The sequence below is a fragment of the Macaca fascicularis genome, chromosome X (assembly GCF_037993035.2).
Source record: "Macaca fascicularis isolate 582-1 chromosome X, T2T-MFA8v1.1".
NCBI lineage: Eukaryota > Metazoa > Chordata > Mammalia > Primates > Cercopithecidae > Macaca > Macaca fascicularis.
The window spans coordinates 114,091,973-114,115,173 of record NC_088395.1 but is presented as its reverse complement, the minus strand read 5'-3'; the positions used below and the strand labels follow the sequence as shown (position 1 = coordinate 114,115,173).

General features: G+C 44.5%; 1 protein-coding gene across 2 annotated transcripts in view; it reads right to left on the bottom strand.

Annotated features, from left to right (window-relative positions):
* The window catches only part of FRMPD3 (FERM and PDZ domain containing 3), a 78,280-nt gene extending 57,220 nt beyond the window's left edge, over positions 1–21,060 (bottom strand). Inside the window, exons 1-4 of one of the 2 annotated variants that reach the window (XM_015444293.4) lie at positions 20,877–21,060; positions 17,020–17,122; positions 13,679–13,724; positions 1,417–1,521 (exon numbers count right to left, since the gene is read on the bottom strand). In XM_015444293.4, coding sequence (XP_015299779.3) covers positions 1,417–1,521; positions 13,679–13,724; positions 17,020–17,122; positions 20,877–21,024 — 402 coding nt within the window. In that variant the 5' untranslated portion in view covers positions 21,025–21,060. Of the gene's footprint in view, positions 1–1,416; positions 1,522–13,678; positions 13,725–17,019; positions 17,123–20,876 lie in introns of those variants that run through there. The other variant, XM_015444294.4, reaches the window with a different exon arrangement.
* Positions 21,061–23,201: the final 2,141 nt, after the last annotated feature.

The following is a 23,201-nucleotide window of genomic DNA, read 5'->3' as shown; positions in this document are numbered from 1 at the left end:
CATACTTCCCAAATCCAAGTCACACGTCCTCTGCGTTTTCAAGCACTCAGGACACAAATATCCTCCTGGTTACTTGGACCTTGGGGTCTATTTCACCCTGATTTGCAGGGGCTCCATATTACTCCTTTTCCCCTCTGCTCACCAATTATCACTTCTCTTAAACCTTTTCTTCTAGGATTGACACAGATCCCAACCATCAATTATTCAGACAGCTTGCCCAGTGGGGTCTTGTAGTCCCCTGGGTTTGCCAGCCTTCCTCATGCAGAGATGGAGGAGGGCATAGGCTGAGTTTGGGAATGAGAGTCAGGGAAATGGAGACGGAAGACACCTGTGTCCTCCATCTCTTCTTCTCACTAACTCTACCTCAAATAATATAGAAGTGCCTGGCACCCTGCTGATTTCCCTGCTCTGTCTGGGCCTGCTATCTTCTCCCGACAACTGTGGCTGTGCCTCAGCACATAAATGCCAAGGGCCTCCAGATAGATCTGCCCATCACAGCTATCAAAAGCACACAAGTGCCTGTTAGCTCTAGCTATCCCCTCCATCCCCACTGGGATATTACTAACTTCTGCAGATTCCTGAGGAACTCAGCCAGAATGCATGACTGCTTAACACACTTCTTTTCTGCTCTTCACCTGCCTCTTCTCATTTGCACATCTGGAGCCGACAGTTCATTGCATGTAAACCTCCCGAAGCAATGAGAAACACTGTGGCTGGCCAAGACTCCCCAAATTGGCAGCTGCATGGCATGGGCTGTCAAATATTACCTGTCCTTTGAAACAATACCACCCAGTAGCAGATTTTGTATTGTCTTAATCTGAACCACTTGTCCCCCTCAACATCACTGAGAGGTATCTGGTAGCAGGCAACAGGTATTTATTTTGCCTCCCCTCTAGTGCTAAGAACATAGCAGGTGCCTAATAAAAACTTGGTGACTTAATGAGAGTCTGTATCATTTCCCTTAGGTAACTTCACTCATCACTGCATGGCCTTTTCCAGTCAAGATGTGGAGTTGCAAGATCACTTAAATGTGAAGAGAGCTCAATTTCACCAGCCACTCATTCCCTGGGTCTTCAAGAAGCCACTACTTCCTTCTTGTTTCTATCAAGTAGCAAAAGATGTTTATGGAGCACTTGCTCTGAGTGTAAGCTACTGTGTTAGGGATGGAAATTTCTCTAAGCATCAGAAGGATCTTGAGCGAATCAATATATATATTCCTTCTCCCCACAATACCTGGGGCCTCTCTGGATGTCACATATCCCTCTTCACTTACCACTTTCCCCCCTCCAGCACCTGGACGCTCCCACTCTAATCCACTGGGAAAGCTGTCCACTATAAGTAGCCCCAGAGCAAGAGCTTGACAGCCAGGCAGATTATGGCCAGGGGCTGAGGAGATGGAGCCAAAGCTATACTTACTGCATCTGTTTCTCCAACTGCCACCTGTTCAGAAAATCGAACCTTCACAGGATTGGACCTCAGCTTGGCCTTCTTCGCAGCACTGATGAAAGCAGATTTGGGGGACTGGAAAAAGAACAGAGAGATGGTGAGTTCTCCATATCTAGGGAAAGCCTAACCTTTGTCACGTCAGAGTTAAGATGTCCCAGTACAGGTACACTTTGCATTACTGATCAAGGAGTCAATAAATAAATATTGATTCCCTACGAGGTGCAAGGCAATGTGCTAAATGCTTCCCTGTATAATTGGTGTGTTCTGAAACAGCTGGGCATGAATTGAATTTGGGTAGATTGAACCCCACTATTAATATTCTAGGCCTAGGTGAGTTTGCAAAAGTTCTTTAGTAATAACATACATTGAGTTTTTATATATTTGGTTTTCTTAATGTGAGATAGACCTAAAAGATGTCTTTTTTTTTTATTACATCTGAATATAAGCATCCCAAAGAATTTACAGAAATGATCTTATTCATCTCACAGACATGCCCTGCCCCTAGGAAGGAGTTGCATAATAAACACTGTTTTAGATGTGGGAGAAAGGAGACCTAGCACTCCAAAAGGATTTTTCCACAGTTACTACACTATTGGGGAATAGAGATGTGAGAGATTTAACCCAAGTCTCCTCGCTTTCTAGTTTTGGGCTCGGCACCACTTTGTTTATCCAATTCTGTAAGAAATGCCCCCAAAATCAGCCAGGCTTGTATTTTTTTTTAAATTTTTTTTTTGAGACAGAGTTTCACTCTTGTCACCCAGGCTGGATGGTGACAAGATGGCGCAATCTCGGCTCACCGCAACCTCCACTTCCTGGGTTCAAGTGATTCTCCAGCCTTGCCTCCTGAGTAGCTGGGATTACAGTGATGTGCCACCACACCCAGCTAATTTTGTATTTTTAGTAGAGATGGGGTCTCACCATGTTGGCCAGGCTGGTCTTGAACTCCTGACCTTAGGTGATCCACCTGCCTCAGCCTCCCAAAGTGCTGGGCTTACAGGCCACCATGCCTGACTGGCTTTTAGTTCTTGAAAACTCTCCCACAATTTTAGTGGAAGCATGATTAGCAAACACTGGAAACTAAGCCTTTCCTGGGTGCCCCTTGGATTCTAGCTCCCTGCTTAGCTCCATATGGCCCAGCAATCAGGAATACAGGGGTCGTGCTGAGGGGCATCTTCATTGTCTTTGGTGGGGGTGGGGGGCATTTATTCAATCATTTGACAAATTTAGCAAGGGCCTACTACATGCCACACACTGTTCTAGGTGATGAGGGATAGAGCAGTGAGTAAGACAGACAAAACTCCCTGGCCTCATGGAGTGTCCATTCCAGCAGGGATAGACAGACGATAAATATCTTTTAGGTAGTAAAGAAGGACTATGAGGAAAAATAAGGCAGGGTAAAGGACTACGCAAGAGAATGAGTGAGTTAGAGTGGGAGTAGTGAGGGTATTATATTAGCAATTTTGAAATACATAATACATTATTATTAACTATAGTCACCATACTGTGCAATAGATCTCAAAAACTTATTCCTCCTGTCTAAGTGAGCCTTTGTATCCTTTGAACAGCATCTCCCCATTCCCTCCCAACCTTAGCCTCTAGTAATCACCATTCTATGCTCCACTTCTATGATTTTGACGTTTTTAGATTCCGCATATAAGTGAGATCATGCGGTATTTGTCTTTCTGTGTCTGGCTTATCATAATAATAATTATTATTTCACTTAGGATAATGTCCTCCAAGTTCATCCATGTTGTAGCAAATGACAGGATTTACTTCTTCTTAAAGGCTGAATAGTATTCCATTGTGTATTTATACCACATTTTCTTCATCCATTCATCTACTAATGGTGGACACTTAGGTTGTTTCCATATCTTGGCTATGGTGAATAGTGCTTCCATGAACACGGGAATGCTGATGGCTCTTCGGCATACTAATTTCAATTCCCTTGGATATATATCCACAAGTAGGATTGTGCGGGTTATATTTTTAATTTTTTTTTTTTTTTTTTTCTGAGATGGAGTCTCGCTCTGTCACCCAGGCTAGAGTGCAGTGGTGTGATCTCGGCTCACTGCAACTTCCGCCTCCCCAGTTCAAGTGATTCCCCTGCCTCAGTCTCCCGAGTAGCTGGGACTACAGGCAGGCATCACCATGCCCAGCTAATTTTTGTATTTTTGGTAAAGATGGGGTTTCACCATGTTGGCCAGGCTGGTCTTGAACTCCTGACCTCAAGTGATCCACCCACTTCGGCCTCCCAAAATACTGGGATACAGGTATGAGCCACGGCACCCGGCCACTGTGGGAGGTTATTTTAGACAGGATGATCAGGGAAGACCTAAGGATGAGACATTAAGCAGAAACTTAAGGAAGTGAGGGAGAGAGAGCCACCAGGCTATCCGGAGAAAGGCTTCTGGGCAGAAACTACAGTAAAGGCCCTGAGGTGAATTGAGGTGTATGAAGAACAGCAAGGAAGGCCAAGGTGGCTGGAGTGGCGTGATGGAGCAGGAGCAAGACGGGAGATGCTCAGAGAGGCAGCTGGGGGCTGGGTCATGGAGGATCTTGTAAACCACGGTGAGAACTTTGGATTTCACTCTACTAGAGGGATTCGATTGAACAGAGTCTGATGTGCATTTTAAAAGGAAGCCTCTGGTTGCTGTGTGGAAAACAGAGTGTAGGAGGACAATGGCAAGAGCATGGAGACCAGTTGGGGGTAAGTACAGTATTTGTAACTGCAATAATATGGTTAAAACATGATGGAGGCTTGGGCTAGGATGGTAGTGATGGAGTCGAAAAGTGAGTGAATTCTGGATATATTTTGAATACTGAGTTAGGATGCTATGTTGACTGATTGGATATAAGAGTGAGGAAAACAGAGACTTCAACTGAAAGAATGGACTCGCTATTCACTGAGATGAAGAGGACTAGGGAGTGAATCAGGTCTGGGGCTACTTCAAACCACCACCCCTATGGGCCTTGCCATGGAGCCCAAGTCTTACAATCAGGAATTTCTTTGTGTTAAGGCCCTGAAGGTCCCTGCCAGCTGGGAATACATTAAGCTATTATCTACCATTTACACTGCAGTTGAGATTCATTTACCAGATCAGCCACAGGAGGGCAGGGCCCTAAGATACACATCAGAAACAAACATCCTCATTGTGTCTTGGGCCCTGGTCCCAGCTGTGTTCTCCGTCAGAGCCAGCAATCTCATTCCCACAGAGGGGAGACTGCAAAAAACCACTTGTTTCACCTGAGTCCAGCGGGAACTCAGGCAGTGAGTGTCAGTCTTGGCTGCATAGTAGAAATGCTGGGAGGAGCTTTTAAAAATCCTGAAGCCCAGGGCCCACCACAGACCAGTTACATCAGAATTCCTGGGGTGAGGTCTGAGCATCAGTATTTTTTTTCAAGCTTCTGATGATTTCCAAATGTAGCCAAGATTAAGAACCATTGAGCTAAAGGAACCTTAGACTTCTCATCCTGAGCCAAAGGGGCAATTTGTTGGCAGCAGACAATATAGCACAATGAAATCCAGAGCTGGAGATCGTTGCAGAAAGTGATTACAGTATTGATTATACATGGAGTTGATAAATGCCTCTGTGTGTTGCACAGCCTGGTGCTCCAATCCTGAGCAGGGACTGCAGGCTGAGGCAGAAGCAAGAGAAAGGGGCAAGATAGATAGAAAGATCTGTAGCTATGCTCAGGCAGCTGTGTTTGATTCCATCTCCACAGTCATCCAAAGTTCCACCAAGGTGCCACAAACATGAGGCAAGGGGAATCTTTCTACCTGACAGTCACCTCTCTTCTCTGCCATCATCTGCCCTCAGATGACTGCATGGCACAGTGTGTAGAACGAGGCATCTCTAGAGACCTGAATGGGTCATGCAGCTCAACCTTCATTTTCACATGTGAAATGGAGGCCTGGGAAGAGGATATACTTTACCCAAAGTATTGAAATAATTGCGTAGCAGAGCCGAAACCAGAACCCACGTTTCCTGAGCCTTTGCTTAGTGATTGTTCCCCCACAGCAGGCTAAAGCTGGGAGTCCTTTCCTGATCTTTCATCCACTGGTTCTGGTTCTACCTTGGTGTTACGTAATGGACTCAAAAAATGAAGAACCCCAACTGGTATCCTTTTATGTATTCACCACAGTGAAGAGGATGGCATCCTTGCTATCCCTACCAAAGATGCAAGATTAGATCCTGTCCTAGTGAGTTTCTGTTTGTACCACTGAAAAACCAAAGATTCAGTTAATTATAGGCACAAACCACAAAGGAGGAAATGAAATTGCCAATATTTTCAGGGATTATAATCATTTCCAGGTGTCTGTTTCAGAGTTATTTTCAGCTTGTTTATACTTCATTCCTCATTGACCCTTGTCCTGTCGGTCTCTAAGATTCCATCCTATTCTCAGTCTTTAGCCTTAATGCTGGTGACTCATTCATTGCCAGCTGGTCTCTGCTAGATGTCACGGAGTCACATCTAGCCTTATGCTCAGACACAGGTGAGGCCTGCTTTGCAGTGTGATATGAGGGGTCTCTCAGAGGCCTCCCTGTCCCAAAGCATCTTCAAAGCTCAGCTGTGGGGCTTGAAGTTTGTAATATTAGGGGCACTCCTTTGTATTACAATGTTGAGAATTGGAAAGGCCCTGGTCAAAATGTGAATGAGGTAGTAGGAAGGCATAATACACTTCAGGGGCCAGCATATTACAGGCCTACATAGGCCAAATCTTGCTCACCACCTGTTTTTGTAAATAAAGCTTTACTGGAACACAGCCGTGATCTTCATTTATGTATTGCCTATGGCTGCTTTCGTGCTACCACATATGGCTTGCAAAGCCTAAAATACTAATTATATGGCCCTTCAGAGAAACAGTTTGCCAACCTCTGCACTAATTCATAACCATGCACTAACCAGCTGTTTTTAAAACTTGCCTGATGATAAGAATCACTGAGGAGTGCTTGTTAAAGCACAGATGCCTAGGCTCATACCAGATTTTAAAAGTTAGAATCTCTGGAAGAGTGGGGCCCAGAAATCAACATTGTTGAAGATATCCCAATCCATTAAGCATACATTAATTGAGCACCTTAAGGCTGGAATGTTTGAGCTCTTCACTGACCCTATTTTTTTCTCCAAGCAGCTGGGAATCTCATTTTGCAGCAGGCACCCTTTCTGGCTAAAATGAATTTTGGCCTGAAACATGGGACTAGAATTGCTAAGTACCTCTGGGGCCACTGCAAGCCCCTTGAAGCAACTGTGAAACCAGCAGCTTGGTGGAATAAGGAACAGAAGAGAGTCTGCCTTTCCCTCAGTGCAGAATTCAGCAGCTGGTTATTTTTTGACAATTTTTAAAATTTGGTGTCTGTATTAGTACAGATGTCAGGGTTGTGATCACTCAGATCTTGACCAAAGTCAGGTATAGGGCCAAATATTTTAGAGCAAGATAGGGCCCCACTTCGGTAACTGAAAAAAATGAAACTCAGGTTCTTGAAGCTTTGACTGATTCGCCCTTCTGGCTCACTGCCTTTGACACCTGAGCCTACTTATAATCAATTACTATAGCAACCACTGTGGGAGCCTAGGACAATGGAGGGTCATCCTGGCTTCACCAGATCACTACTAAGGGAACCAGGGGGCCTTCCTTCCCACACTCAAGACTGCCTGGACATGAACATATCCTCTGCCTGACTTCCAAAGCCCGCCACAAACTACACCTGACTCTCTAACCACCTCTCCAAGATCACCTTTTGCTGCACTTGGTGGTTCTATCCACAGCTCCCTGCACACACTGGGCTTGCTATCACTCCTGGACCCACCTCACGCTGTTTCCTCCCTGTCCCCATCCTTCAGGGTCTACAGTGTCCTTTTGACCAGCTAAATGCCATCACTTTACAGTTTAGTTCAAACTCTACCTTTATCCTGAATCCTTCCCCAACTCCTCAATTCCCCTTCTTGGATTTCCTATAGTACTCCTGTTAATCCACACTGCCATCACTCATATCCCCAACCAGGCTGTATAAGCAGAGATGCCATTTTATGTTAATATGTCTCCCCCTAGCACCAAGCACATAGTAGATATGGCATAAAATCTATTAGTTGATTGCTAAAATTAATAATGAATTAGTTCATTAATTCAGCATATATGGTTGGAGTATCTACCATCTGACAAACACTATATGTCAGGAAGCTCTGTAGAAAACCAGTTTTTCTGAGGTGGTTCCCGTTATTTTGGCTTTCTTTTTCTAGGCAGGTGGCTCCAAGCAGAGGGGATTCCAGTTCTTTAAGTACAGGCTGTTTTCAGAACCAGAAAACTAGGGTTTCATTTGAAACAGATTGTCTGTGCTTGCTTTATCAGGGTCATTCTTTGTCATAATCCAGTACTTTATCTGTTTAAAAATATTTACTGATTACCTACTGTGTGCCAAGGTCTAAGGGTTTCAAGATTAATAAATATCCAGTCAGTCATGAGGACTAGTTGGTAATTCAAAGATTAAGAAACACCCTTAAATACACAGAAGCTTATTAAGTGGTTATCTATGCAGTATGGTTTGAGGGGACCTGGGAAAGAACTCCTGTGACCCCTCTTCCCAGTTGTCTGCCATGCTATGAGTCACTCTTACAAGGAAAATGTCATCTGAGAGAGACTCCATATCAGAATCATTTGCTGAGCCTTTCCAAACCAATACCAGGGTCTCATCTCCAGAGCCTCTAATTCAATGAGTCAGGGCAAGAGCCCAAGTATCAATATTTTTATGTTTTCTTTTTTTTTCTGTCTCTGCTGCTCGAATGAATCAGAACTGAGTATTAATAGTTTTCAGAGCTTCTCAGATGGTTCTAATGGATAAACAGGGTCAAGAACCATTACCAGGCCAGGTGTGGTGGCTCACGCCTGTAATCCCAGTACTATGGGAGGCCAAGGCGGGAGGATTACTTGAGGTCAGGAGTTCGAGACCAGCCTGGCCAACATGGCAAAATATTGTCTCTACTAAAAATGCAAAAATTAGCCAGTGTAGTGGCACATGCCTGTAATGCCAGCTACTCCAGTGGCTGAGGCAGGAGAATCACTTGAACCCAGGAGATAGAGGTTGCAGTGAGCTGAGATGGCACCACTGCACTCCAGACTGGGCGATAGAGTGAGACTCTATTAAAAAAAAAATACCAGCCACAGTATATAGGAGTAGGTATTAGGCCATTATCTGCCACAGAATGTAGGAGCTATTAATAGAAAGAGACTTGCAGATTGTCTGGTCCAGTGTCTTTTTTTTTTTTTTTTTTTAATACAGATTCCTAGGCCACATCCTGGACCTATTAGGAGGTTGTCTTCTGGAAGTAGTGGTAATCAAACTTTAACATGACAAGAGTTTTATAATAGGTAGCAGTCTCCTCGCACCCATGAGATGCCAAGTGCCTGCTATGAACACAGTATTATTTTCTGTGATGTAGGGGGTATAACATTAAACACATATTGGGAGTCTTCAAGAAGCTTTCAGTATAGCTAAAGAGAGAATATCTGTCAGTGGAGACTTGTTAAGGTAGTTATGTTCTATAACATTTCCATGAACACTGAATTAGTGAATACTGAACTGTTGCTCCAATATTTCACATAAATTATGGTGTTAAATTTTAAAAACAACTCATCCTAGTAGCTTCTATGTTCTTTATTTTACAAAGAGAAAATGAAGCTCAAAAGTGTTAAGTGACTTGCCTGAGGCCACTCCACTCACAGGTGCCAGAGTCAAGACTGAAATGCTGTCCAACTGGCCCCAGAACTGCAGTTTGTTTCTTGCACTACACTGCACTGCCCCCTATCGTCTCCATCCTCTGATTACCTCTGTATGAGAACTGACACAAGAAGGCAGAGCATCACCTTGTCAGACCTCGGCTGGGAACGTGTGCATTGGGTAAATCAAAATTTTCACACTCTGCACATGTCTGCAAATGACCAGGAAAGTGCCATGAGTGTTGATTTTGGGGGTTATAAATAAATTTTTGGGAGTAGGCAAGTTGGCAAATAGGGAATCTGCAAATAATGAGAATCGACTGCACATGTATGTAAGCCTGACATTCAATTGGGATGCACTAGGATGGTCATACTAGTTGTAAAATACGGAGAGATTCTTTCACACTGATTGGTAAGTAGGCACTGCCCTAAGCTTCCTGGATGCCACCTGACCTCTCCCCCTGGACCTCCTTACAAACGTAGATCAACTACAGGGTTAACATCTGGCCTAATTAAGAGGACTTCAAGACTCTGCTCCAGTGCTATTACTGACTCATATTTTGACTGGATTGACTCCTACTGTACCGGTCATTAAATGTTTTGACAATTAGCCCTGTGTGTGTATACTCATCCACTTCTATGCTCCCAGGGTTTAGAGAGCACAAGGCTGACAACTAGAATGTAAGCTCTGTGAGGGCAGGGACCATGTTTGTCTGGTGCACTGCTATATTCCCAGCCTAGAAGAATATCCAGAATAGTAGGTGTTTAATAAATGCTTGATGAGTGAATGAACAGATTAGGGAAACGCTCACTGAGGTTAGTCAGGCAAAGCTGTTTGGAGAACATGAGTATCGAACAAGGTCTTAAAAGAAACAGACATATATTAGAAGAGATGTGGAATAGTACAAGGACAAAAGTCCACAGGGCAGTAAGACCTAAGAAGGAAATGTACCTAAGAAGGAGAAGGAAATCAGCCTGGCCTCAGCAAAGGGGCCATGGGTTGGGACCTGCAGAGTGAGCAGAACAGGGGGTAAGAAAATGTTGGAGGCACTGGGATGGGAAAGTTGAGATAGAGATTGGGGTGAGTGTTATGCCCTTTATTCTGCACCTAAGTTTGGACACTTGAGTTTTGTTTAGGTTGCTTTGATGGTTGGAAACTGGGTTTCCTTCATTCCTTCAATCAATATTTATTAGCACCTACTCTGTGCCAGGTGCTGGGGATACAGCAGTAACAAAACACAGTCTCTACCCTCATGGAGCTGACATTCTAATGAGGGACAGAGATGATAAACATGTAAATATAATATCTCACGGGAATGTAAAATGGCACAGCCACTTTGAAAAACAGTCTGGTAGTTTTTTAATAGACTATATATACACTTACTATTTGACCCAGCAATAGTACTCTTGGGCATTTATCTCACAGAAATGAAAACTTATGCCCACAAAAATCCTGTACATAAATATTATAGCAGCTTTATTTGTAGTAGCCCCAAGCTGGAAACAACCCAGATGCCCTTCAATGGGTACATGATTAAACAAACTGGTACATCCACACCATGGAATACCGTGGGGGTACTACTCAGCAATAAAACGGAACAAAATATTGATACATGCAACAAGCTGGATGAATCTCGAGGACATTTTGCTAAGTGAAGAAAGCCAATCCCCAAAGGTTACATATTATATAATTATATTTGTATATTATTTTTGTTTGTTTTTAGAGAAGTGGTCTCGCTCTATTGCCCAGGCTGGAGTACAGTGGTGCTATCATAGCTCAAAGCAGTCTCCAACACCTGGGCTCAAGCAATCCTCCTGCCTCAGTCTCTCAAGTAGCTGGGACTACAGGTGTGCACTACCACATCTGGCTAAATTAAAAAGAAAATTTTTAGAGACAAGGTCTCATTCTATGTTGTTCAGGCTGATCTCAAATTCCTTAGTTCAAGTGATCCTCCCACCTCAGCCTCCTAAGTAGCTGGAATTCCAGACAGGAGCCACAATGCTTTGCTTCCATTTATATAATATTTTTGAAATGATAAAATTAGGGAAATGTAAAGTCGTTGACAGGGATTGGGTGTAGGGGGTGAAGTGAGTATGATTATAAAAGGACAACATGAGGAATCCTTTTGGTGACAGACTTGTCCAGTTACTTTTTTAAGTTTTAAATTTTTGTGAGTACATAGTAGGTATATATATTTCTAGGGTACATAAGATACTTTGTCACAGGCATGCAACGTATAATAACAATATTATGGTAAATGGGGTATCTTGACTGTGTTGGTGGATACATAAACCCACATGTGATAAATTCATATTGAACCATATACATATGTTGTATCATTGTTGATTTCCTGGTTTTGCTATTGCACATAGTTTTTTTTGTTTGTTTGTTTTTTGTTTTTAAGATGGAGTCTCGCTCTGTCATCCAGGCTGGAGTGCAGTGGTGCAATCTCAGCTCACTGCAACCTCTGCCTCCCGGGTTCAAACGATTCTCATGCCTCAGCCTCCTGAGTAGCTGAGACTACAGGTGCGCTCCACCATGCCAGGCTAATTTTTTTGTGTTTTGTGTAGGGATGGGATTTCACCATGTTGGCCAGGCTAGTCTCGAACTCCTGGTCTCAAGTGATCAACCTGCCTCGGCCTCCCAAAGTGCTGGGATTACAGGTGTGAACCGCTGCACCCAGCCTATTGCACATAGTTATGTAAGATATAACCACTGGGAGAAACAGGGTAAAACAGGGTAACAGGTACATGGTATACCTCTACTATCATTACAACTTCTTGTGATCTATAATTATTTCAAAAGAAAAGTTAAAAAATATAATATTTCAGCTCTGAAGAAAAAGTAAGCAGTATCAGAAGATAGTGACAGGTAGATGCTATTTTAGAAAGGATACTCGGAGAAGGCTTCTGCAAGAAGGTGAAATTTGAGAAGACCTGACTAACAAAGTAAACCCAATCTTATACTCTGATCAGAGTAGTAAATTCTAACCACACATCAAGCACGTTTTAGTGAGAGAACTGGTGGTCATTTTCAAGACAGGAGATTGGGAGGTTGGGACTGACTGCCTACTGCCCACGAGGCAACTGCACACGTGCAGCAAAGTGGTGGGGAGGGGACTATTGGTAACAACAATGGAGTGATGGGGCTTGCCTGCCCAGAGACAAGAGAACTGGAACTAAGAAAGGCCTATCTGCCTGGGAGCATTGTGTGTACATATGTGAGAGAGCACATGAGTGTGTGTATATGTGAGTAGTGTATGTATGTATATGTATGGGTATGAGCGGGTGAGTGTATGTGTGTGAGTGTACGTGTGAGGATACATGTGAGTCTATTAGGTATGAGGTTGTGAATGAATGTGTGAGTGTATTGTGTGTATCTGTCAGTGTGTATATGTGTGTGAGTGTATGAGTGTGTTAGTGAAGTTCACACTGATGCAGAAGAGGTCTGGGAGCTGGGGGCCATAGGGAAAGGCAGTTAGTTTGAACCAAGATTGATTTCAATCCTGCTCTTGCCTGGTGAGCCCATGCTGTGCACCTGTGTTCCATCCCTTGCTGTGTCATCTCTCTATGGAAAATCTTGCCCTATCCCTCAAGGTCCAGCTCAGGTGCAGCCTCTTCCTTGAAGCCTTCCCTAATTTCATGTCCCCCACCCCCAACAGATGTGACCTCTCCTGTGGCTATACATTGAGGGTACAGCATCCATGCTGGGGTGCAGAGGACTGTTGGGGACATGAATAAGGGGACAGGTGGGCTGGAGGTAGAGTGAGGGCCCTGAATTTTGCACATGGAAGTTGTGTACCTGGGTTTGTGCATTTAAACTAAGATTGCTATAAGGATATAACCAATAATGGACACTGAACTTTCTAAATCCAACGCTTGAGGAGAGGGGACTAGAAATTTTTACTTTTAATAAGTAGTCCTGGCAACTATTATGATCAGGTATGTTTAGGCAACACTGTTCTACTTTAAATCTCTCAATGTACAGATGATGAAACAGGTCCAGAATGGGGAACTGACTCATCCAAGGTCACAAAGCCAGTTAAGTGATTGTACTAGGACAAAGATGAATCTGTTTGTCCAAGTGTATCCCCCAGCAACTTTATATTAAATTATATCACATATGGTGCTGTGTCTCATACATTGTAGGTAACTTATATGAATAAGATTGGCACCTATCATCATCCAGGACTTTATGAGAGTTCACATTGGACAGATACATTTTAATGGAGTACAGCCAAAAAGAAGTGGAAACTGTATTCGGAATTGAAGCAGTGGGCAGCTTAAGTGGGTAAAGCAGAAGGCACAGGACAGAACACAGCACAGCCCTTCAAAATCCTCAGCTTTGGACATGAGCAGAGACATGCTATTCAGAAGGTATTTAAGTTCACTCCTAAATCCTTGGCTCATATGTTGGTTGTAGTCTCTGAACCCCCAACCCCATCAGTGTTGCTTTCCAATATGGAAATGTCACCTCTTCTCAGTCAGGAGGAAGGGCAGATGGCAAAGAGGCTCACTCACCTGATGAGTGTGCAGAACTGTAAGAACGATGAATTCCTTAGCGCTCCTACAGAGAAAAGAGGAACAGGAGAGTAGTGTATCATGTACTAGGTATTCATCTAGTATAAGAAGCAACACCAGAATTTTCCCCTGGCTGCATTCAGGTATATGGATTAGGATAGAGGGCAATCTGAGTGTCTGCATGGACACTTTGCCTCCAGTCATTTGTGGAGGCCAACACAAACCATCCATATTAATTCACACAGGCATCCGAAGATGGTATAACCATTACCTCTGGGGTTGTCATTTTTTAGGTCTTCTTTTCATATTCCTTCTCACATACTCTCTGTAGAAATCTCCAAACCTTCGTAGCAATTTTATGTGCAGACTAGAAAATTCTCAAGGAAAACTGAAAGTCTGCATTACGGAATTCAAAGTCAGAGAGTCCTGGGAACCATGTACAATGATTATTGGTAATTTGGTATTTAAGTGAGAGGAGACATTCAAAGTAAAAACCCAAAGGAGGTCATTTGGTCACCATGACTCATACTCAGCAGATTTGTTTTAATTGAGGGACCAAAAAAGAGAGCCAGGGAGCAACAGATGGAAACCCAAACTCTCCAGATAGCAAATATTCAAAAGAATGAAGAATATGAAACTCTTCCGGCAAGAATTATGCCAATGATCAAACAGGCTGTGAGGTATGAAAATTCTCTCCCAGGAATACATAATCTTTTAAAAGAACTAAAAGAAATGGAAATAGTTTGCCTTGAAGGAGCTTCCCCTCTCCTTGTTGGCCCTTTTCAAATGTTTACGTGAACAAAGTCATTTAAGAAGTAGAGTCAAGCTGCCCTTGATTCTGGATATTTGAGAAATGCCAAGGCCCGCAGCTCTAGAACTCTGAACATCTACCACATTTGGTGAGGCAAACTACAGGGATTAATCAGCCCCAGGATTTGGGAAGTTCCCAGAAGTAAAGAGTTGTGTTCCAGGAAAAATACTAAAGAAAATACTTTATCTTGAACAGGGGAGGGGCATAACATAAGTTGGATTATGTGACTCGTCTCCTCCAGCCCCTTGCCATGTCTCCCCATTTCATTTAGAACAAAGCCACAGTCCCTATGGTGGCTTCAAAGGTTCTCCATTATCTGGACTTATTTTCTACAACTCTCCTCTTTCCTTACCAACTCCAGTCCTACTGGCTTCTCCCCTGTTCCACAATCGTGCCAAACACACTCTTGGCCTTAGGGCCTCTGCACTGGCTGTTCTCTCTCCAACACCTTCTCCTCCCTCAAGTCTTTCTTCAAATGTCACCTTCTCAATGAGGTCAACATTGGCCCTACTGTTTAGTTACATTTTGCACCCCTGTGCCCAGCACTCCTGATCCTCTTTACCTAGATCTACTTTCTATTCTTAATAACGTTTATCAGCTTCTAATATGTTGTAGAACTCCTTTGTTTTTTTTTTTTTTTGAGACGGAGTCTCGCTCTGTCGCCCAGGCTGGAGTGCAGTGGCCGGATCTCAGCTCACTGCAAGCTCCGCCTCCCGGGGTTACGCCCTTCTCCTGCCTCAGCCTCCTGAGTAGCTGGGACTACAGGTGCCCGCCACCTCGCCTGGCTAGTTTTTTGTGTTTTTTTTAGTAGAGACGGGGTTTCACTGTGTTAGCCAGGATGGTCTCGATCTCCTGACCTCGTGATCCGCCTGTCTCGGCCTCCCAAAGTGCTGGGATTACAGGCTTGAGCCACCGCGCCCGGCCTGTAGAACTACTTATAATCTTTTCTGCTTATGATGTATCTCCTTTCACTAAAATGTAAACTCCAGTGAGCCGGGGATCTTTGTCTGTCTTATTCATTGCTGTATCTTCAGTGTGTGGAACAGCGCCTGGTGCATCAAGGACAATAATAAATACTGGTTGGTTGATTGATTGAATGAATGAATAACCCACTGGCTCCCAAAGTTATTAAGAGTGTGCTCTGCTTTAACGCTGAAAGAGCTCTGGAACCCCTCACGAAATCAGCCTAACTTGTTTTGGAGTGCAAAGATATCTACTGAAAGCAAAGCAGTGACTTCTGAGGGACCAGGCTGAAAAAACTCCAACATGCCCTAATAGGATAGAAAGAACTCACCTCATATTGGTGTGGTAGCAGAGGGTGGAGAGTGGAGGGTGGGGAAATGCAATATACAAATGAACTTGGAGAAGAGTCAAAGAAAAGGTCATTAGGGATCAGACACATTTCATGGTATTGAGCTGGAGGGAGCATGCCAAGGAAGCCAAGAAGTGCTCTGGACTTCAGGAGGGAACATTCCAAAGCCCTTCAGAGCTAGTTAGAGGGTGCTGTTCCATACACAGATTGCTATGTCTGCCTTTGAAGGCAAGGGAAGAGCTCTGGGACCAGGTGGGCTTTTGGGAGCCTGGAAAGATGAGTGGGATGAAAACACTCTGAACCAAGAGGAGTTGAAGGAGATGGAGGCAGAGATGAAGTCAGACTATGCAAGGGGGAGAGAGAGAGGAGGAGAGAGAAAGAGAGAGGGAGAGAGAAAAGGAGAGACAGAGAAAGAGCGAGCATGTACATGGTTCCATTTGGAGTGAGATAGCCAAGCTCCCCCAAAATGAGGTTAGTCCATGCAATTTGGAGCCTTTACCTTTTATTCTCTAATTCTTTTTCAACAAATGTATGCCAGGGTGTGTGCATGTGGTGTGGATGTGGGGTAGGAGAGTGTGTATGGTGTGTGTGTGTGTGTGTGTGTGTGTGTGTGTAATATGTGTAGGAGTAAGGGATAGGTAAAGACAATGTGATTACTCTCCATTTATAAACAGTGGTGATCCCACAACGTTCCTTTTGTCATCAGCTTCCATCTGGGGAGGGCATTTAGGGGCCACAAACACTATGGACAGTATCCACATTGGGAGGTTCTCTTCCTCAACCCACTGGCCACGAATTCTGATTTTTTTTTCTGGAGTGGGGGAGTTGGTCAATGTCTTGCTTGCACTGTGCATATATCTAGGATGTTCTTTTAATGGCTTGATTCTCATCTGTCACTTGGTCTGTCCCACTGGACAAAAAAAAAGGGGGCTGGGGTGAAGAGATTCGTCGGGTGGAGGGAGGTAGGGGTGAGACTCCAGCAGGGAGTTCTTTGTATCTGTTCACATCATTGGAGATGCTAAGCCAGTGTGTATGAAGGCTCCTGCTGACCCTGAATAGCTGGTCCCTGAAGTTCTGGGTTAGCCAGGAGCCCTGTATAGGGCTTCTCTGCCTGAAAGGATTCTGCTCTCAGAGTGAGGGGGGATAGTGGCAGCCCCATGTCACCGGTGAGTCAGGGGTGGGGATACTGATCAGCTCCTGCCAAGAGGCCCCTGTTACCTGATAAGTTCTATGAGCCTCTCCCTCGGGGCTTCACTCACGTCTTCCTCATTAATAGCCACAATCTGGTCACCAGCCAGGAGCTTGTTCTCAGAGGGGCCTCCTGCAAAGGAGAGGAGAGAGATGTGAGGGCTTAGGGTTACTGCTGGTAAAGTCCAGGTCTGGGCAAGTCCCCTGTGCCTGTAGGAGCTGAAGCAGGTGCTGAGGCCTGGAGATGGTACAGGCTGAGCTGTGGTGATGTAGGGGTTGCTATTCGAGCTCTCTGCTGCTGTTGCTGCTGCTGCTGCTGCTGCTGCTGCTGCTGCCTATAAGCAGATAGAGGGCAGAGGAATGAAGACAGAGAATGGAGTCGGCCTCCTTTAGTTCCATGCCAAGAAAGACATGCTCTGGACTTCAGGAGCAAGCACTCCAAAGCCCTCCAGAGCTAGTGAGAAGGTGCTGTTCCAAACACAGAACGCTAAGTCTGCTTTTGAAGGCAAGGGAGGTGCTCTAGAACCAGGTGGGCTTTTCGGAGCCCCGGAAAGACAAGTGGGATGAAAACACTTTAGCTGGGCATGGTTTAGTAGCAAAAGGTCCCAGACTTAGATGAGGTCAATAAACATTTTACTGGCTTGCTTCTTAACGAGGAACACAGACTTCCATTTCATAGGCGGGACTTGCTTAGGTACAAGGAATGACTTCCAGACTACTGGAGGTGGTCAGGCGACAGGAGGAGGAAGGATCTTCTTACTTGAATATTATTCATACTTACTGGTCTGTAAGGACTTAAGCATTCACTTATCTGAAGACAGAGGAAAAATACCTAAAGGGTTATTTTTTTTTCAACACTGAGAAATGCCACTGTCCAATAAATGAGGGGAACAAAGTACATACCCTTGTGCAGTTGGATATTTGTTTCCTCTCCCTCCCATTTCTTTTCTTTCTTTATTTTTTATTTTATTTTTATTTTTTTGAGGTGGAGTCTTATTCTGTTGCCCAGGCTGGAGTACAGTGGCATGATCTCGGCTCACTGCAACCTGCACCTCCCAGGTTCAACAGATTCTCCCACCTCAGCCTCCTGAGTAGCTGGGATGACAGGTACACTCCACCACACCCAGTTCATGTTTGTATTTTTAGTAGAGATGGAACATCTCCATGTTGCCCAGAGTGGTCTTGAACTCCTGACCTGAGGTGATCCACCTACCTCAGCCTCCGAAAGGGCTGGGATTACAGATGTGAGCTACTGTGCCTGGCTCTCCTTCGCATTTCTACTGCAAGGTTAAGAAAGCAGACCTATCTGAGGGCTGTACCTTCTTGGTTGGGGCAAAGGGTGAGGGTAGACGGGTACCACAAGGCTACGCTGCCTCTGATGTTTAGCAAAGATCTTCTTGGAGAAAAGCTTCTCAGAGACTTGGGGAGAATGAGAAGTCAGATCCAGCCTGACTCAAATTTGAAAGAATTGTTCAGTGACATGACCCACTAGCAAACCAGCCTTGACTCTTGTTTGAGTCCACCTTGAAGGGCCAGATCCCAACTTCTCCCTCTCTCTCCAAAGAAGAGGGCTGCCCAAATTCCAAAAACACGAACATATACAACAAATACATCACTTGAGCACAGCTCAATGGCTCTGGAGTGTAGAGCCTATGTGCTGAGGATGGCTGCGCCAGCACAGGCAGCAGGATTCATTGCTCGAGCAGCAATTGCCCTAAACACACTAAGCCAAGTCTCCTGACAGTGCACTGGCTTCAGGAGCAGAGTGTGGTGGTGAAGAGAACACTCTTTACAGCCAGACAGACCTGGACTCTAATTCCAAATCTGCAGTTCACTGGTTGTGTGACCTTGGGTAAGACATTTACTCTCTCTGAGTCTCTCTTACCTCATCTATAAAATGGGAAAATAACAGTACATATGCATCACAGAAATGTTGGGAGGATGAATGAAATGATAAATATACAGCACTTAAAACAGCTGATTGATGTTGCTAAGAATTGGATAAATGGTAGTTATTATACCATCCAAGGGACAATTCCTTTAACCCATTTCATTCCTTCTATCTACTTCTGCCAAAAATGCCAGTCTCTTAGGTGGAGGCCACTCTATCTATCTTCTTCTTCCTTTCCCTCCCCTCCCTTTCTTCTATCTAACAGAAGAGGTCCTCAAGGAACTCAACTTCCTTTATGGGCCTTGACCCTTTGATGGCACTGGTAACATCAGTCTGCTACTACTTTCACAAATGGTTTGTTGGCTTGATCAACCATAATTGCTCTTCTGTAGAATACTTTTTTTTTTTTTGTCTTTATTATGGCCTCAAATGAAGAACCAAACAAGTCCTGTGCATTCAGGAGCCACCTGGACCAGAAGCAGCACTATGGATCAGTCTTTTATGGGGCTTTTATAGGGCTATGCATGCCAGCCCCATGGCTTTTTGTGGTTCGTGCCTGGGGCTTTTCTTCTCTTCACCCCTCCAACTCCTTCTTCATTGTTATACCTTTGGCAGCTGGACCCCTCTAGGCCTGGGGGCTTCCTTCAGCTGTGCAAATTCTGTCTCATTTGAAGTTAAAGTAGGGGCTCCTGGTGGTCTATTACTGAGTGTTAGCTGGTCCCTCTTTCCTAGGATAAATTTGATTTCTGATCAGAGATTCAAAACCTTTTTGCCAAACTGCATGACTGACTCCAGAGCCTTAGGTCAGCCACGGACTCCTGTACTAAATTGTTGTTGTCGTGTGTGTGTGTGTGTGTGTGTGTGTGTGTGTGTGTGTGTGTGTGTGTGTATGTGTGTTTTCCCCCCTCTGTGCCCTCTAGTTGAAGAGAGAGCTTACAAAAATCTTTTTCTTTCCCTTGGAGGATTGCAAAATTCGTCAAATTTCTGCAAGGCCAGTTTGTACTCTGGCTGCTCCTCTTGACTGAGCGAGAAACTGTTGTAAACATCTAAAGCCTCAGGCCCAGCAAGTCAGGAATAAAGCTCCATTCCGTCTGTCTTTTTTGTCAATGCCTAGCACATTCAAAACAAAACAGTACTTCAGTCTTTTCCCATTTCATTCATGATAGCAGGGCTTCATAGCTTAGGTGGGGCTTTGCTTGTTCCATCCCACATGGCCCCTTACAGGACCTACTTCCCCTGCATGGCATCAAACAGGCCCAGGTGCAAACCCTGGCTCTGCTGCTTACAGCTGAGTGACACTGGACAAGTCATTTCTCTTTCATTATGCCTCAGTTTCCTCATTTACAAAATGGGAATGATATTACTTATTTACCTTGCAGGGGTGGCTGTGAGAATTAAACAAGATGATGTAAAGCACACAGTAGATGCTTAATCAATGGTAGATGTTTGTTACTGCCACTCAAGCATTCAGAGATTTCATTATCCTCTCCTCTCCTATCCCACCTGTGGTCTGTATCTTCATTCTGGTCTTCAATGGCTGACCTATTTCATGAGTATGTACATGTCTCCACAATCTGATGGTTAGGTTCTTGAGAACAGGAACTGTGTCTTGTACTTCCCTACAACATTGCTGGGCTTAGAGTAGGCAATCTATAAATACTTGTTGAATTAAATAGAATAGGCACATCTTTTTTTGCAAGACATTATGGCTCTTTTATGAATGTTCTATGCAAAGGGAATCTTTATTAAGACCCAGACGCTGTTAAACAATCAACTGCAGCCTTTTTCTAGGGCCCCAAACAACCTCAATGGTTGTGTCTATCAGTCTTAAAAGGCCAGCTCCCTCACACAGTTATTGGTTGGCAAGTCTTCAACCATTCTTCATGAATTCTTCAGCAACACAGTTAGAATGCTTGGAAGCTCTGCTTTTTGGGAAGACATGTGGGTGTTGGGAGACAGGAGTCAGGGCTAGGGGGACACTCTGAGGGACACCTACCTGGCCTCACAGATCGAACCACCACAGGCCTCTCACTGCCAGCCACGAAGCCAAAGCCATATATAGGGTCTCGATGAACGGTCACTTGTCGCAGTATCTCTGCTGGCAGCTGCTCACATTCCATATCATTTGCGCTCTCTTCCTGCATCACATGACTGGGGAAAAGGGAAGATGGGAGCAAAACAAGATGCACAGGGAACTAAGCCTCAGAACCAGCAGGGAGAGAGGCCGGTTAGGGTTCTGGCCCTGGCACCCAGAAGTTTACAGCTTAGCTTCCTACATCCTCTGGAGCCAACAGAAATGATGACTGCCTCATATTTCAGATTGGAGAAAGAGAAACCTAGAAAGTAGAAGCTACTGTCTTCAGGGCTAGAGCCAATAGAAGAAACTGATGTCTTGAGCCTGAAATTAGAGTCAGACCCTTCCTCTCAGATATTGGAACTCCAGAAGGAATCCAATACAAATATTCTGCAGAAGTTAACTGTCATCTTCCACTGACTTAGCTATTAACTCCTTAAAGGAGACTAAAACCTTGCAGGAAGAGACCACAAGACAAGTAAGTGGCAGAAGAAATGTAAAGTTGTTCCAGAAGATGGAGCATCTTCATGAAGCCCTGATGCAATTAAAAAAATTTTTTTTTTAATTTTTTTTTTTTTTTTGAGACAAAGTCTCACTCTGTCACCCAGGTTGGAGTGCAGTGACACAATCTTGGCTCACCACAACCTCTGCCTCCTGTGTTCAAGAGTTTCTCCTGCCTCAGCCTCCCAAGTAGCTGGGACTACAGGCATGTGCCACCAAGCCTGGCTAATTTTTGTATTTTTAGTAGAGGTGGGGTTTTGCCGTATTGGCCAGGTTGGTCTCGAACTCCTGGCCTCAAGTGATCCTTTCACCTCAGCCTCCCAAAGTGCTGGGATTACAGGCGTGAGCCACCACGCCCGGCTCATCTTGATGCAATTTTAAACTTGAATATATCTTATGTTGTATACAAAAATAAATGATTTAGGTAGCATATATAAATAAATGTGCTAATGTCTGGGACCACAATTGTCCATAATGCCAACTTCTTTCAGTTCCACAGGAACTCTGGAAAAGAGTTCCTGTGGGCCAGGAGGGGAGCTGCATCCTGGGGCTGCCAGCAGGCCTGAAAGCCCAGAGAAGCTGGGAGAAGAGAAATCACTGTCCTAACACTGGGGAGAGATTACACATTGTTCTCCCGATGCCCACAACTTAAGTGACTAAAGCTTAGGAATTCCACAAGAGCTTCATAAATGTTCTCCATCAAGGGCCAGGGGAGGCATACTGCAGGCAAGAAGGGGTCTGAGTGTAGTATTCAAACGAAAAGCACTGAAGAGTGAGGGTGTAGAGACACTGAGGTCTGTGATGACACTGGTGCCAAGGCCAGGGAAGGAGGTAAAAGGAGGAATGGATGGTCAAGGAGAATGGTAGGGCAGGTGGAGATGGAGGAGAGAGGGCCAGGGCCAGGGCCAAGTGACCCAGAGCCTTGGCTCGCTCATCTAGCACCACTACAGCCCCAGACTTTTAGGCCTTCTAGATAGATGGGTTTAAGTTTTCTAGCCTCAGTATGTGTATTTGCTAAAATTACGGTTCCAGGCAGAGCCCTTTGGAACAAGATACAGAGGGCCAGTAGCTAATTAATGAAACTAGTATAGGTTTGTAAAAGAAGTAGGAGGTTTTGACACTCTGAGAGCAACGCAATTCTTTTTTTTTTTTTTTTTTGAGATGGAGTCTTCCTCTGTTGCCCCAGCTGGAGTGCAGTGGCACGATCTTGGCTCACTGCAACCTCCACCTCCCAGGTTCAAGCGATTCTCCTGCCTCAGCCTCCAGGAGAGTAGCTGGGATTACAGGCACGTGCCACCACAGCTAGCTAATTTTTGTATTTTTAGTAGTGACATGGTATCACCATGTTGGCCAGGCTGGTCTTAAACTCCTGACCTCAGGCGGTCCACCCGCCTTGGCCTCCCAAAGTGCTGGGATTACAGGCGTGAGCCACTGCACCCAGTCGAGAGAAATGCAATTCTTTATTAGCTAAGAATATCAAATTCATCAGTAGCAAATGGTTTGAAGCATTTAGGTTATTTATCAGGACACAGTTTCAGTAATTAGAGAGAAGCTTTAGGACTATTTATAGGGGAAGGAGAAAAGATTTAGAATAATTGTATCAAAGAGAAATTCATAGTCCAGCAAAGAACTCTGAAGTTGTCTCTATCATATGAGATCTCTCTGGCTACACCTCACGCTGGCTTGGAGTCTATCTGTCACCCCTTCAGGAGGTGGAAGGGGATGCTAGGATGAGGTCAAGTCCCT